Source organism: Pteropus alecto, unplaced genomic scaffold (assembly GCF_000325575.1).
Source record: "Pteropus alecto unplaced genomic scaffold, ASM32557v1 scaffold281, whole genome shotgun sequence".
NCBI lineage: Eukaryota > Metazoa > Chordata > Mammalia > Chiroptera > Pteropodidae > Pteropus > Pteropus alecto.
Genome location: NW_006431909.1, coordinates 536,608 through 552,977, shown reverse-complemented (window position 1 = coordinate 552,977; position 16,370 = coordinate 536,608). Strand labels below are relative to the sequence as shown.

The 16,370-nt window shown below is 49.2% G+C and overlaps 1 protein-coding gene and 1 long non-coding RNA gene across 2 annotated transcripts; one reads left to right on the top strand and one right to left on the bottom strand.

Moving 5' to 3' along the window:
* Nucleotides 1-10,458: 10,458 nt before the first annotated feature.
* Nucleotides 10,459-11,327, bottom strand: LOC112471920. Its single transcript, XR_003043460.1, has 2 exons — nt 11,220-11,327; nt 10,459-11,099 (listed from the first exon to the last, which is right to left on the bottom strand). It is a non-coding gene; the product is annotated as an uncharacterized LOC112471920 (long non-coding RNA).
* A 112-nt stretch (nt 11,328-11,439) lies between these two features.
* Nucleotides 11,440-12,820, top strand: SDHAF1 (succinate dehydrogenase complex assembly factor 1). Its single transcript, XM_015598502.2, has one exon. The coding sequence runs from the start codon at nt 11,801-11,803 to the stop codon at nt 12,155-12,157; it is 357 nt and encodes a 118-aa protein (XP_015453988.1). The 5' UTR covers nt 11,440-11,800; the 3' UTR covers nt 12,158-12,820.
* Nucleotides 12,821-16,370: the final 3,550 nt, after the last annotated feature.

The window sequence follows — 16,370 nt, the reverse complement described above, 5'->3', positions numbered from 1 at the left end:
AGAGCTATGGGCTTCTGGGGAAGGGGATTCTGGGACTTTGGGGTGACACTCTTTGATACTGGAGTTGATTCCTGGGGCAAGGCTCCAAGGTTCCTGGGGTGGGACAGCCTCTGGGTCTTGAAGGCAGGATTGCTGAGGCTCCGGAGACAGAGCTCCTTGGGTCTGGATGTGGAGAGTCCTCCACCACAGGGGCAAGACTTCTGGGTTCTGGGGACTGGAACACCTAGTCCGGGGGTCGGAGTCTTTGGGTCATGGAGCTGAAGACTTTTAGGCCTTGAGGTCCAGAACTACTCAGTTCTAAGAGGCAATATTCCTGGGTTTGGTGGATAGAAAAGTCCTCTAGGCAGTGAGAAGTCCAGGGTCTGGGGTGACAGTTGTGTCCCAGGGCCAGACTTTTATGTTCTGGGGAGGAGGACAACTTCTGGTTTCTAAGGACAGAAACTTTTTCACTCTGTGAGATGGAGATGCTGAGATGCAACTCTGGCTACAAACACAGCAGCCAGGCCTGCCAGGGGTGACTGTGGCTGCACACACTGGGATAACTGCTGGCACCCAGAGAGGCTTTGTGGGAGGGCAGGGCTGTGCGCACTCCATTGCCTCTGTCCAGCCTCAGGAGGGAACATGATCTGCACTGAGGCCGGGCACAGGCCAAGTGAGCAATGCGCTGTTGTCACATAGCCTGCACATGTGTACCAGCCAGCATGGCCACCTGCAGGGGGCCGGTAGAGGTGACTGGCTGACACTGCTTCTGCTTCCCTGGCTCTTGCGTGTACCTGTTGAGCAGCCTTAGTTCTCAGGCACCACATGAGCTCACTGACTTTTCCACATGCTTCTGGGCACTGGTCCTGAGGGCATCCTGAACAGTCTCGGAGTGCACGTGCCTGGATGCCACCCAAGGCTGGATCCCAAGGAACCCAGTCAGGTCCTGGTGAGAAATCCTGCCCACACATACACCTAGGGACCCCACCTTATGATCTCTGACCCAGAGTCCGCACCTCCCAAACCTGATCCCCAGATCACCCTAACCTCACCCTAGGGTCATACCTGGAGTTTTTGTCCTATAGTACTGTACCATAAATCCAGGGCTCCCATCTCTTTCCTTTTGCCCCATGACCTCTGACCAAGGGGCCTAACTTCAAAGACCCCCAAACCTAACCCCCAAATTAGAACTCAAACTTAACCCTTTAAGATCAAACTATAAGTCCAGAACCCTCTACCCCAGTCCCCCACAACTTCTTGGGGAAGAAAGAAAAGAAGTCGTGAGGCTGTTGGAAAGGCTGCATGTAAGGCATTCGCTAGGTGCCGACATAGTAAAACATTATATGCAAGAGTCCTGTTAAGGTTGGTACAATTGGCATTACCATTTGCCAGATGAGGAAACTGTGGCCCAGAGAGGTTAAGCAACTTGCCCTGGGTCACACAGCTACTAAACAGCAGAGCTGGGATTTGAACCTTGGCAATTTGGCTCCAATACATGACCATAACTACCTTATTTGCAAAACATGATTCAGAGTCTCCAGTGATTCGAATACCACTTCAACGTGGCTAATTTTCCCATCAAGGGAGAAAAGACAAAGGAAAGATAGGAACACGAGGAGAGTAGCCCCTGGGGCTGTGGGGATGAGTGAACCCACTGACCACAGAAGATAGGACCCAAACAGTGTCAATTATTTAATGTCAGCGGTTTGCTCTGGTAGTATTTTTAATTTAATACTGAATTAGTATTTTTAAATAAGAATGGCTGGACTGTGGCATCTCTTGAGAAACCAGAAGATCTGGCACCGGACCCTGCCCCATGCTCAGCCTCTACTATGAATGAAACCTGCCAGTTGCTGGGTGGCCAAGCCTTCCCCTGGCAAAAGTCGAGCCTGTGCAGTGAGTCCCCAGAGCCTCACTCCAGGCTTTCAGTCTTTGCTTATCTGGGGAACTGGCCCTGCTCCTGACCAGGGTTCAGTTCCTTGGCTGTTACCCATCCCAGGGCACCAGCCCCTCCCTGCACACTTTAGTCTCTGTACTTACGGCACCAGCCTCCAACCACCCCTCCATGCCCCATCATGATCCAGACCCTCAACCTTTGTCCACCTTAAAGTGTCAGCCCTGCTCTGATGGAAGTTCAGCTCCCAGCTCTTTCTTACCCTTCCCAATTCTCAGCCCTGGTTATGGTCCAGCCCTTCAACCCTTACCTCTTTAGGGACCCAGGTCTGTTCATGGTCCAGCCCCCAAGCACTTACTCATCCCAAGCACTCATGGATCAGCTGTGCCTGTGACCCAGAGATAGCCACATGGTCTCTCCCGGTGTGAAGGTTCTGGCTTCAGCTCTGCTCAAGTCTGAGCTTTCTAGCCCTCACCCCTGCAAGGCCCCAGATGCTGTTTCCTAGCCCCGGGGGTGTGGCTCAGGTGAGATTCCAGCAGCTACTTGCCACCAGTAACCCTCCATTCCTACTCCTTCCCACAGGCCCACTGTGCCCAGCACAGTCGCATCGTACGCTGTGGGTGCCAGAGTGCCGGGGACTAGAGCCACTGCCAGGCTGTGAAGACTGTGGGCTCACTGAGGCTGCTTTAGCACTGGCCACTACCTCGAACCCGGTGCATCGCGGCAGTTCCTTCACTCTGCGACCAGCTGCTACCTTAACGGCTGGGTAGCCTGCAAACCTTGCCACGCAGCCCAGAGCGGCCCTGGCCTCTGCCTCGCCTGGGGTGGACTACGTTACTGCACCTTTGAGAGTACCATCTTCCACCGCTTGGGCGCCAGCACCTATTGGTTGGTGGGGAGAAGCTTTGGCAGCCAGCAGGGTGTGTGGCCCTTCCAGGTGGTGCTGGAGAAAGGCCAGAACTCCTCCTCGTGCTGCTCCGCACATGGACACTACTCCGGCTTGGGCCATGAGCTCCCTAACACAGTCCTGTCTCCCGCCTCATTTCAGCTGCTTTGGCATCTCTTCTGGAGGGTGGGATCTCTGTTTATCGCCCCCTAAATCCCACCCCTCTCCAACATCCTCATTCCCACTCTACCTTCTCCCTTCTCTCCTTTCCACCAAATCGTCTCTCTCCTTCCTGTTCACCTTTCAATTCCTCTCCCAACAGCTGGGGCTGCATGTCCCTGCTCCATACTGCCCAGGCTCTCTCTCCCACTTCCCTCCTCCTCTCTCTTCGCCACCCCAGCATGCCCATCCACCTGTCTCTCCCCAACCCCAATCTTCATCTCTGAGTCTTCTTCTCCCTCACCTGGGTCTCTGTGCCCCTCCCATGCTCCACAACTACCATTACTTCTTCCCAACCTCCACCCAGCGTCCCCTGACCGCCGGTCCCAGGTTGCCTACAACCCTTCTTTGTGCTTCTCTATCACTGCTGCCCTTCTTCTAGAGGTCTCCTCGTCTCTTCCTCCCCAGAATGGCCCCTCCTCCTGTCTTCAACATCCCCTTTCTTCTCTCCCCCAGATCTTTAGCCCTCCACTGCCTCCCCATCCCCCAGACCCATGGATGTCCTATAGGTCTCTCTCTTGTCCAAGAGACATGAGTGCTCCCTCTCTCCCTACGCCCCATGCTCACCACTACTCTCCCTCCCCCTTACTTTTCACCCCCTCTCTTCTTCTCCACACACCTCCCCACAATACCTACTCCCAAGCCTTGAATGCCTCTTCCCCTTGACTCTCCCCTCCCCCTTACTTCAGCCCATGTCTCTCCTCTCATTCCTCCAATCCCTCTACACTCTCCCCTGTTCTGGCATACTACTTCTCTAAACCTTTGCACACACTCCCTGCACCAGTCCTCCCTACTAGTCTTCTTCCTGATTCTTTCCATACCATACATCCCCCATCTCAACCCAGGCTCCCCAACTCCTGACCTTCATCATTTGGATCATGTATCACATGTGGGGCTTTCTGCCCTTAGCAATAACTGGGGCGGGGTGCTTGCCTCTGTGGTGCTCGCACTACATGGAGGCCCGTAGCTGCTTTGTAAGTCCCCTGCTAAAGAGATCCCAGAGCCCTCCCAGGATGGGGTTAGGGACAGGAGACCCAGGTCTGCTCTTAAGTTATACCATAGGTTTTAGTGAGGACCAGCAAGGATCATGCTAGAGATACAGCACCAAACAGGACAGTCCTACACACATTCTTGTTGGGAAAACAGATTTGCTTTTAGCTCTTAGTTAAAATGTACAGAGGACTCATTCTATATCAGGCACTGTGCTAAGACAGTGGTTCTAGAATTGTTCCTGGACTAACAGCATCTGCAATACCCCATGGCTTGTTTATAATGCAAACACTTGCCCTGCCCCAGACTTACTGAATCAGAAAATCTGGTGTCAGACCTAGCAGCCTATGTTTTAACAGGTTCTGCAGGAGATTCAGATGCAAGGCTAAGTCTGAGAACCTCTATTTTACCTGCTTTAAGTCAGCTCACTCCATCTTCAGACTACTCTAAGAGATAGGGACAACTGTTGTCTTCCTTCTACAGTTGAGGAAACTGAGGCATGGGGAACTGAAGTAATCCCCAAATCTCACAGCCAGTAAGCTGCAGGACCGGCCTTTCCACGTGACTCCAGAATTCTCGCTCTGACCCCCTATGCTGTAGTATCTCTCCAATAACAATGTAAAAATAGTTCCAGTAATAACATGAAAAGAGCAGCTGACCTTTATTGAGTACTTGCTCAGTGCTAAGCCTTGCACCACCTCAATTAATTCTCCCTACAGCCCCATGAAGGGGGTACATTTTCTGGATGAAGGAAACCAAGAAATCAATGGTTAAGGATTTTGCCCAATGTCACACGCCTAGAAAATGACTTGGCTGGCATCTGAACATCTGTTCATTTATTTAACAAATTCTCATCAACTCTGAGTCTCTACGTCCACATGTCTCCTCCCTGCTCCTCACGGACCCTTGGCTGAACCTTGATGTATCATTTTTGTCAATGTCCATCACTTTCTGACCCCTTTTTGCCTCTAGGTCAAATGCTCCTGGCAGGAATCTGTTTGGCTTGCTATCTAATTACAGATTGATGACCACCCCACCCCTGTCTGCATGGTCATTTGTCCAGCCGTGGCCTAATCAGCTGTGGCAGAGGTGGGGTCATGGGGACATAACGTAGCTACTATATCAGGCATTACTCTTAATGGCATGTCAGAATCCTAACTCAAACTCAGAAGAGAAAGAAAAAGAATTTGGAGCACATATAATTGCAAAGACCAAGGATATTTCTATTTTGGGGCTTAGCTAGATTAAAAATTTTCAAATGCAGTTAGAAGAAATCTGTTTCCTTCTCTGTCTTGGTCTCTCTTCTCTGTCTTGGTCTTCCCTTCCTTCCTCTGTGTCAGCTTTATTCTCAAGCAAAGTCTCCCCTGTAGCACTAAGGTTTCAGCAACTTCAGGCTGAAGATTCTACCAGCTTCAAAGCCCTTCCCAAAATGTAACACCTTTTTCCTACTGGCCCCAGCAAAAAATCCCAGGGTCACCACCCATAGGCTTTGCCTGACCAATTATTGGGGCCCAGAGGAAGGAGCAATAATCTGATTAGCCAGCCCCAGAGGACATCTGTACGCAGAGGTTCTGTACCCACCCCTGGAGCCTGGATGTGGAATCACCTCGGTCCACATGCTGAAAGTAAGGAGAATGGTTGCCAAAAAGGTGAGAAGGTTGAGCCCGCTCTCGTGCCTCTCAACAACCTGGACATCCCTCCCAGTTGTGCCACAAACGAGCTGTGAGACTTGGGTGTGGGACTTAGCATGTTATGTATAACTAGAGCAACTAGGTGTAGAAGGAAGCCTGCTACCTTCTACAGCCGGCTGGCAGGGCTGTGTGGGGCCTCTGGTGGTGACGCTGGCTCCCTTGACCTGCCTCTGGATACCAGATCTTGGCCCAAGGGCCCAGTCATTACCCTCTGCCACTCTCCTGCCACACCTTGGCTTTAGCATCAGCTTCCCCATGCAGCCTGCCCAAATCTTCAAGACTCCCAAACTGTGTGGATTCCTACAGGCAACAGATGGCCCCTTTGGCTGCTGCCTAGCCTATATCAGTTCCAAGCCTTTCCTCAGGATATAACTGCAGGATGTACGTCATACCCATGGCCAGCACTTTCACCACCTCTGTGATGCCCTCACAGCCAGGAGGCTGTAATTCCCGTGATGTCCCTAGAGGGGCCCCAAGCTTTGCTGTGAGTGCTCTGGTTGGACATGAGATGCAGAGCATTCAGCAGGTTGTGGGCTGGCAGAAAGAGCCCTGTCTCCTGATGGGGATCAAAGAAGTCCCAATCTGAATGGAATTGGCTGAGGAGAGTATATGCGGAGGGCATCCAAGGGAATGGGAACTGTAACTGCAAAGGTGTGGAGGTTGGAAAATATCAATGAGAAGCTACCCTGACTGAGGCAGGAGGCAATAGGATTGGAAAGGGAAACTTGAGTCCTAAGCACCCACCTTTGCCATCTTCCTGCTGCCCTGACTTGTCTACCCCAAAGCCACTACAGCATCTGTGCACAGAGCTGTGATGGGGACTGTATCCTGCCTTCTAGCCCTGCTCAGTGGTCCGCCTGATGCTACAAGGGCTGTGAATGTGACCAAGTTACACAAGGATTTTGGCTGGAATTGAGGAAGTCCTTTACTCATAGTTCCTGATTGGCCCCCATAGCTGCATAGCCATCCCTGGAACCAAGGTTCACCCATTGTTGGGGGCAGCATAGCCAGGATAGGATGGGCTTCATCTTGGATAGCACAGACTGTGTGTCCCAAGACCATTGTGGCTGCTTCCACAAATAGATGCCACATCCGTGCAAGAGAGGTCCCCAGGCCTGAGCTGGTGGGTACAGCGTCTCCCAAATCCCATTTTAAGACATTCCCATAACCGCAACATATCAGTCAGCATTTTCCATTGTAACTGAAAGAAAATGACGCCAATGATCTTAAATACAACAGAGAAGCATATCTACTTCTATTTGTGTAAACAAATAGGCCTTCAGGCACAACTGGATTCAAGGCCTCAAATGATATCACTAGGATTCAGGTTTCTGTCTTTCATCCCTGCCTTTTTCTTTTCCTGTGTTAGCTTCTGTATTAAATAGGGTCTAGGTCTAAATGCTACAACAGAGACTCAAAATTACAGTGGCTTAAACTTGATAGAAGCTTATTTCCCTCTCACGAACAATCCGAGTTTAACCAGTTTGATTCCTCCACATCAGGGACACGGGCTCCTTCTATCATGTGGTGCTCCCCTATGGTATTGCCCTCATCTGCCCCCACACTCTACATTCAAGCAAGTTGGAAAAAAAAAAAAAAGAGGGGACAAGGTGGACAGGACTCCTCCCTTTCAGGGCACAACCCAGGAGTGGTACATATCACTTCTGTTCACTTCTCATTGGCTGGAAGTTCATGGAAAGACTCCATCTGGCTGGCTATAAAGGAGACTGTAAGATGTATCTTTAGCTGGATGGCCATGTGCAGCTAAAAATTCTAACTCTAGGGAAGAAACAGAGAATGGACATTTGAAGACAACCATAGCCCCATTCTCAAACCACTTATATTTGTGGGGCAGTGGTAGTCTCCTACTGCTCCAGGTTTATAGTGAACAGTTTAGTGGGAAGACAGAACTTCTCCCTCAATAGTTCCAGTAGAAGTCCAGGGATGGCTCTGATTGTCTCAGTGTAGGTCATCTTCTCATCCCTAAACTGATCACAGAGACTAGGGAATGTGGTACTCTGATTTGTCTCTGATTGGTCAGGCCTGGCCAATCACCTAGGAAAACCCATAGACTGAAAGTAGGGCTAGTTCCCCAAGAAACTGGGAGGTTGTTACCAGAAAACCATTAGTGGATCCTGGGCAGGCAAAGTGCTTTCTTCAAGGTTTTGCAGCTCCTTGAGTCCACTGGGAAGTAAAGAAAGACCCTCGATGGTTGACATAGTTGTTTTGGAGATTAAGGGCTGCTGGATAAGAAAAAACATGGATGTTTAAACTGTAGGGCAATCTGGGAATGAAGAGATACCCACACCAGGAGGAACAAAGCATAACAGCAGATACATCTGCCGTGGCATATCTACTCCACACCAATGCTGACAATGCTGGCCACACATCAGAACCTTCAGAGAGCTCTTAGGGCTTTTCGCACACCAATGAAAAGCAGAGGGATTGTCCTAAATTAAGAGAGCCTAAAAAGCCACAGCAGTCAAATGCGGTGCACCAAAGCTTGAATTGGATCCTGATTTGAAACAGATAGATATTTGGAGGACAATTGGAGAAACTTATCAAACTTTTTTTATTTTTGCCCACCTAGTAGAGAAAAATATCTCAAGGATTTTTAATTTGTTTTTGTCTTATTAGTTAGTTGAGCATCTTTTCAAATGCCTAAGAAACATTCGTATTTCCTTTTCTATTAACTTTCTGAATAGCTTTTGCCCATTTTTTAAAATCGGGTTGTTGGACTCTTTCATTTTTAGGAATTCTTTATATATTATGGAAATTAGTCCTTTGTGATATGTGTTATACATATGCTTTGTTGTTTTTGTTTGTTCAGAATGGTTTTTTGGATCTGATTTTGAGTCGGTCTCTGCAGGTTGGGGAAGCACTGGTCCTGCCAGGATGCCAGGATGAGTGGCTAAGGCCTCCAGTGCTGGCCCGTTTCCTGCACACAGGGCACAGGCTGCATCCTAAATGGGGGTGTACAGTGATGTGAGGCTACCCTGTGTCACTTAGTGCCTATCGGCCTCTTCACCACCTTTGATGGCTTCAGTAGGCTTGCACAAATGCCTGTTATGCCCTATGCCTATGAGCTAGCCACATTGATGGGTTCCAGGCCCCAAGAGCTTGACTTCCCACCCTATCCTGGCTGTGCTGCGCCCCAACCATGGGTGATCCTTGGCTTCAGGGATGGCTGTGCAGCTGCGGGAGCCAATCAGAAACTATGAGTAAGGGACTTCCTCAATTCCAGCCAAAACCCTTGTGTAACCCGACACTGATCCCTAGGGCCTAGTGACCCCTCACTGACATTCCATAGCCTTTTAACATAGAACTGTTCTCCCATGATCCTCTGACCTCACATTGATCTCCATTGGCTCAATGTCCTTGCCCTGATCTCCCATAACCGTCTAGGTCCCACACAAACTTCACCCTGGACTTCTCAGGACCCACTGACCTTACCTTTTCCCAAGACCTGATGAACTCCTAAGAACTACTGAGTGATCAAAACTGTAATAGAGGATGCATGGGCCAGAGCGATCAGGGCTGGGATGAGGGAAGCACAGGCAGGCTGTGGGAGCCCAGAGGAGGTGCTCCTAGTTCAGTGAAGGCTTTTTGAAGAGGGTGACAAATGAGCTGACCTGGGAAAGAGAACAGGGAGGAGCATTGCAGAAGGCGGCCAGTAAAAGAGAAGGACTATATTTGGGGACTGTGGCAAAAATCAATAAGTATAAAATAGCCCACTAAATGTCCATGGACTTAGGGCCAAGGAGGCTGTTGGTGACTTAAATCATAAGATCCAGGAAGCAGGGGAGCAGCACCTGCATTGCAAGGTTGAGGAGTGAGACTTAAGAAGAGACAGCCGGCATAGACATCACCCTCGACAAGTTGTCCATGCAGAAAGAGGAGAATAGAGATCAGCCAGGAAAAGGTGAGGGTATCTTAGAACTGATTTCCTATTATTATGATTTTGAGATGGGAGAAACTCGGGGATGTTTAAGCCAGACAAGGGGAGGTTGGAAATCCAGCAGAGATTGATACCACAGAGTGGAGAATACTTGGTTCCCCAAGGAACATGGAAGCCAGAGAACAGCAGGAGAATTGAAATCTGGGCGGACAAAATGGATATTTATAAGTAAGAGAAAACAAACCTGAAATCTCATGCTGACAGAATCTAGCTGTGAGTTTGAGGCTAATTGTGGGAGTGGATGAGCCAGCAAGAGAATAGCTGGAGTATCTGCCACAACCTGGCAGGTAAACTTAGCTAGAGTTTTTGAGGTCAAGAGACCCTTAGCTGTGTCTTTTAAACACCTCGTGTAATCTTGGGCAAGTGACTCGACCTCTCTCTGTGCCTCAGTTTGCTCATCCCCAAAAAATGGTAATAAGAATAGCACCCACCATAAAGGGGAGCTGTGAGGATACACATAAAGTGCTTGGCATATACCTAAGTGCTCAGTAAGTCTAAGCTATGATTGCTCTTGCTGCCACTTTTATATTATTATTAGAGAGCCAGTATATATTAGCAGAGTAGTTAAGAACACAGGTTATGAAATCGGACCCCCTGGGCTCAAAATCGGATTCTGCTGCTTACCAGCCATGTGAACCTGGGCAAGCTATGTTATTTCTCTGGGCCTGTTTCATTATAAGAGGCAAGAGGCATGTAGTATATAGTATATACTACTGCAGACCTATCTTGTCAGAATAAATCCTTGTGAGGATTTACTATAATTTAAAATAAATGCTTAATAAACTTTTAAATATTCACTATTTTTTAAAGAAGTGTACTACATAAATTAGGTGACAATATATTAAAATATCAGTTGTGTCATAATATATTTCATATTACTAGACTGTCATTCATTACCTTATAAAAGAAATGATAAAATACGAAGGCACTTGGAATAGTTCCAGCCACAGAGCAGCTATCAGTAAACAGTTATTAGATTATGAAGACACAAGTGAAAGAAATGTGACAGGTTCGAGACGCTTTTTTCTTTTTCTCTAAAGCTCCCTATTAGGAAAATGTTTATTATGGAAAATTTCAAGCAGCACAAAAGAATAGCGTTATTAAACTCCATTACAGTTACAAATATTTTGCCATTCTTGCTTTCATCTTTTCCTCCCACTTTTTGTTTTGGTCGTGCTGAAGGATTTTAAAACAAATCCCACACCTTATTCCTCTATCGAAGACCTGGATATGTATTTCTGATACAGGCACCCGCCAGAATGCAGTGGTTTGTGAGGACCCGCTAGCCTGCGATTCCAGCCCCAATCCCCGCCCCTAACGCGCCTCCTCTCTCCGCAGGCGACTCCAAGCGCCGCACGCATCCGGTGGTTGGTTGCACGGTGTGCGGAGGGATCCAGGATTACCACTCGAGGTTCCCCACGCCTCTGAGTGTTGGTGGAGTAAGAGGGCCTTCCACGCGCTACGAGGACGCCTCCTGGCAGCCTGCGGGGGATGCGAAGGAGTTACGTCCGACGACCAAATACTCCTAGGAGGTGCTGGACTTGGGGCTTCAACAGGTGGTAAGGACCCTCCCTCTTCTCCCCCGGGACCCGCCGGACTCACGTCGACAGATGGCGCAGCCACGCCAACGCCCTGCGCCACAGAAGAAGCCTCTTTCTGCTTCTCTTCCCACAGAACAGAGAAGCTTGTCCTGCCCGCCGTGACCCAACATTTCACCGCGTGACCCCATCCCTCTGCATGTCCCCAGGGCTGGAACCCCCGATGCACATCCGCACTGAGAGTTCGAAAGCACGGAGCTTCGGCGAGCAAGAGCCCCAACATCTAGCTGCCTCCTCTCTCAGGACCCAAGAGTTAAGTCAGAACCCCCTGTCCCCATCCGACCCCAAACCTAAGAGTCCGAGCGCCTGGCCTCCTTTCCCACCTGCCCCTCGGGGTTCCCAAAACTGCTGTCCCCTCAAGGACATAGATTCCCTTTGGGACTGGCGGGAGAGCCAGCAGCTCCACCCCTTACTCTCAACGTCGTGACGTAACCGCAGCGACAGCCAATGGGGTGCTGCTGTTCCGGATAACAGGAGGCGGGAGTGCGAAGGTTTTGGATCGCGGAGCGGAAGTACTAGTTGCCTTGCACTCTGTTTTCTCTCAACGCTGCTGCTCCAGTGTTCTGGGCCATTCCCAGCTCTACCATGAGTCGACACAGCCGGCTGCAGAGGCAAGTTCTGAGCCTGTACCGCGAGCTGCTGCGCGCCGGGCGCGGAAAGCCGGGCGCCGAGGCGCGGGTGCGGGCCGAGTTCCGGCAGCACGCCTGCCTGCCGCGCTCCGACGTACTGCGCATCGAGTACCTGTACCGCCGCGGGCGGCGCCAGCTCCAACTACTGCGCTCGGGTCACGCCATGGCCATGGGCGCCTTCGTGCGCCGGCAGGGCCCGATCCAAGAACCTATCGGCACAGAGACCCCGAAGACACCGCCTAAGGATGGTGACGGTCTGAAGAGCCCGCTCGACGGCATGGGGTCACCGGAGACCCCGCCCGATGGACGGTGACAGAAGAGCTCACCCAATAACACGGGAACCGAGGGACCGGTCCGACTGCGTGGAGGGGACCAGGGAACCTGCCCGAAGGAAGGTGAGAGGTCTTGAGAGACTTGCTTGACGGATTGGGGGAATCGGAGAGCCCTCCTGGCGACATGGGGTCCAAAGACCACCATGATGTATAGCGAGAGATGCCCGACCTTGCCCGACCCATGATAACTTGTCGCCCTACCCCATGAGGGCTTGAGGCGGCCTGGGTCGCCAGCTGGCAGGACTGTGTCAAGCTGAGTTACTTAGTCGAAGGCATGGAGAGCCAGGACGCCCCCGCCTTGGACAGAAGGAGACTGATAAATCTTTCTCTTGACCGCTGGCTCCTGAACTCCCCTCTCTGTATTTAACTCTTAGAGGGGCAGACTTTTTGCTGAGGAATTTGAAAAGCTACCCTGATGGATGATGAGAAGCCCCGAGTCCCCCTTTGGAAAACTTTCCTCCCGTTAATTGCAACACACTAGGAGCGGTGAGGAAGGGGCAAGGGGTCTTTCATCCCAGCTGATCATTTAAAGACCCCTCAAGACCTCTACACCTACTGGTTCTGACAGAGAACCCTGACTCCTGCCACCTTCCACCCTCAGGACTGTTGAACAAAGGGAATAAAGTTGAGGATGTGTTAACTTCGCTGTTGGTCTTAAAGATTTTGTGTTTGGGATTTTTGAAGAGGCCCACACACACCAAGAAGTGACCCTGGGAGGGATGGATGTGGGGAGCTGTCTCTTCCCTTCTGGAGCCCTCTAGATTGGCAGATTGGTTGAAGCAGTATAGGTTTCTCTTCTGGGCAGATCATGGGACCCACCCTGGTGTGACCCATTCCGCCCCCCACCCCCCAAAAAACAACCCAGTCGCACAACACAGAATATAGTCAATAATATTGTAATAACTATGTATAGTGCCAAATGGCACTAATCGGGGGGATCACAGTTATACAGATGTCTAACCACTGTGCTGTACACCTGAAACTGATCTAAAATAATATTGAATAATCGAAAAATAAAAATTTTTAAATAAATATTTTCAGTATTTCCTTACCATAAATATTTTCAAAAAATTTAAGGCAGCCCAAGTTTTAATTATAGCATTCCCAATTGAAAATCGTTTATATCATAACTCATCTTGCATATCAAAATTGTAATTATTAAAAAAAGAAACCACAGTTGACTCCTTAATGGAGAGTAGTGAGGCAGAAGAGGAAATGGTGGAGCTGAGGCCTGGCTGGTAATCCCTGAGGCAGTAGTAGGGACCTCAGACCTGGCTGAGGAGTCCGGCCTCAGCGACAAGCTGGGATTTTTGTCAGCAAGGGCAGGGGTGGGGGAGGAAAGATAAACCCATAAGCCACAGACAGACCCTCTCCCATGTCCCAGTATGGGCCTGCTGTAGACATTCTATGGGGCACTGCATTTTGCAAATAAGCCGTGTTTGCATCCGGGTCAGTTAAATAAGTGGAAAGCAGATGAATTCTTAGCAGATGGAGTTGAGGGGAGGAGAAGAAGGAGGAGGACCTTAGGAAAGGAGCCCAGACCTTGGACCAAAGGGAGGATGGACAGAAGAAACAGTCTCTGCCCTAATCCCAGTGGGGGAGGCAGGTACCCAAATAGTTATAAAGTAGGGTTGAAATTTAAAGAATTATAAGAATTTTACCGAAGGATAGGCTTCTAAGCAGGAGGATCAGTATGGGCAGAGGCCTAGAGAAGGTAAAGGGGAGAAATACAGGGTCCCAGCTGGGGTCTGGGGTGTCCCCTGCGCACAGGCTGTGCAGCTGATAGTTTAGCTTTTTCTCTAATTAGTTTTCTGGTCGCTCAGGACCTTCTTCACCTTGTTCATCTCTCTCAGCCTCAAGTTTTTTCATCAGGGTGATTCTGTTAATCCTGCCCTGGCTCCATCTTGGAGTAAAAGATAAAGTCTTTATAAAGTGGTTAATAGGTCCTCTCCATTCAGCCCCATGTCTTCTTCGAGCCCTAACAAGCTCCAGGATGGGAGCTTCTGGCCATGCTGCAGGTAGTGAAAGAGTTCCCACTGGGGCTGGGCTCCTGGATCAGGAGAGGAGACATTCACCTGGGGATTACAGATGAATGGAGTTTGCCTGACAGGATGAGAGAGGGGAATACCTGATTTGAGGGAGGAGTTGTAGGTGAGTGTTGATTAAGAGCTTGGACCCCGGAATTGGAGTGCCTGGCTTTGAATCCCAGCTCCACCACTTACGGATGATGTGATCGTGGGCAAGTCATTTAACCTCTGTGCCTCAACGCCCTTGTCTATGAAGTGGCCATCATAATAGTGCCTCCCTCATGTAGCTGTTATGATGTTCCAGTGAATTAAGTACATGTTGTGGCAACAGATGATGTCCCAACCTCAGGACCCTCTTGTCTACTTGAGTTCACTTGCAGCTGCAGAAGAGGGTTCCCAGGAAGCTCCCAGCTTCCTGCCCTGAGCCCCAGCATCTCTGCTTCCTTGCTTGAGGGCTTTCGTGGAGTTATGGGAGGTGAGTTGATGCCCTCAGGGGCAATCTTCAGCCTAGGGGAGACAGCAGTCACTGGATGAGTGCCCCAGCCTGCATGTTGTCTGGTGAGGAGGTTGTAGCATGTGTTCTACAAGATTCCTCAGAGGCCCACAGTGGCTACCACTCCATGAGCACCTTTTTTGACTCCTCTGCCCTGTCTCCCTCTCCCTGCTCCCTAACTCCTACCTTCTGGGATCAGGAGAAAAAGTCCCAAATAAAGCACCTCACCCAAGTCCTTGACTCCAAGTGAAGCCCATGGTTGGTACTCTCTTTCTGCTGCTGTGTTTTTCACTCTGCTAAGGCACAGCGTCGGCACTTCTCAACCCCCTGACCCAGTCTGTTGAACGAGAATCTCCTGATCTAAGAAAATTGCTGTAAAGGACTTCATACAGAAATCTTAAAAATTAATATTGCTAAAAGGTATATCACCTGTTTCTGCTGTTTCAATGTGACTACTTGAAAATTTGGAGTAATTTGGAATATGGATCGTGGGTCAATAATAGAACTGAATTGAGTTGTTAAATTTCCTGATTCTGATAACTGTACTCTAGTTGTGTAGGAGAAAGCCCTCGTTCTTAAGAACTACAGACTGAAGGATTTGGGAGTAAAGAGAGTCATGTCTACAACTTACTCTCAAATGGTTCCAAATATATGCACGTATATAAATATATTAGCGTGTGAATGGTGAAGTACATGGGGCAGAATGTCAACAACTGGTGAATCTGGGTGCAAATGGGAGTTTGTTTTACTAGTCTTAAAATTTTTCAGCAATTTAAAACAAAACGAAAAGTTACAAAAAACAAAAAAGTGGTGTTGTCAGCGTCTCATTGGTCATTTATCTTTGGGCACCAGAGATCTTCACACAGCACACTTTTTACAAGAAATCTGAGAGAAGTAAAAGGTGTATTTTATAAGACTTTATAAATCTCTTATGCAGCTTCTTCATAGATTTAGCAATCAATTAAAATTAAAAGTTCTGTATTTTTGACCTTTGGAAAAATAGCATCTGGTCTCCCTTGCAGATTCTAATCTTCACCCTATTGGGAATGACAGGTTACAAGAATATGTTCTTATCTTGGGTCACAAACTCAGCTGTCCCAAGGGTCAAGCCTGTGACCAGGTGCCTGAGGTGGTTCACTGGGGCCTTCAGGAACTCCAGTACCCAGTGAGAAGCACCAGTCACACCAGCAGGTTCCTGCCATTCCTGCCCAATACCCTCTCAAACAGCAACACCCTGGGTGTGAATGATGTGAAGAAATGACTGGGATTTTCTTTAAAGTATCATGACTAGATTCTAAAACAGAATCCTGAGCTGGAGATGCTCCCTGAATGGTTGGTGAGTTAAAAGATATGATGTCTAGAATTGTCTTCAAAGAAATCTAGGGAGAATGGAGTAGGCACCTGGGATTGGCCCTGAGTTGGTAATTGGAGTCCAAGAGGACTTGTAATGCTACTCCTTCTTTTGTATAAGTTCAAAAAGTACAAGATGAAAGTTAAAAAAACAAAACAAACTCTGACAGCGCCCATCTCACTCAGACTAGAAGTCCTCACTTGTGGTCCACAAGACTTCACCTGGTCTGGCCCCATCACCTCTCTAACCTCACCTCCCGCCACTCTCTCCCTCCACCACTCAAGCCCCACTACCTGGCCTTTCCACGTGCCAGGCACACTCCT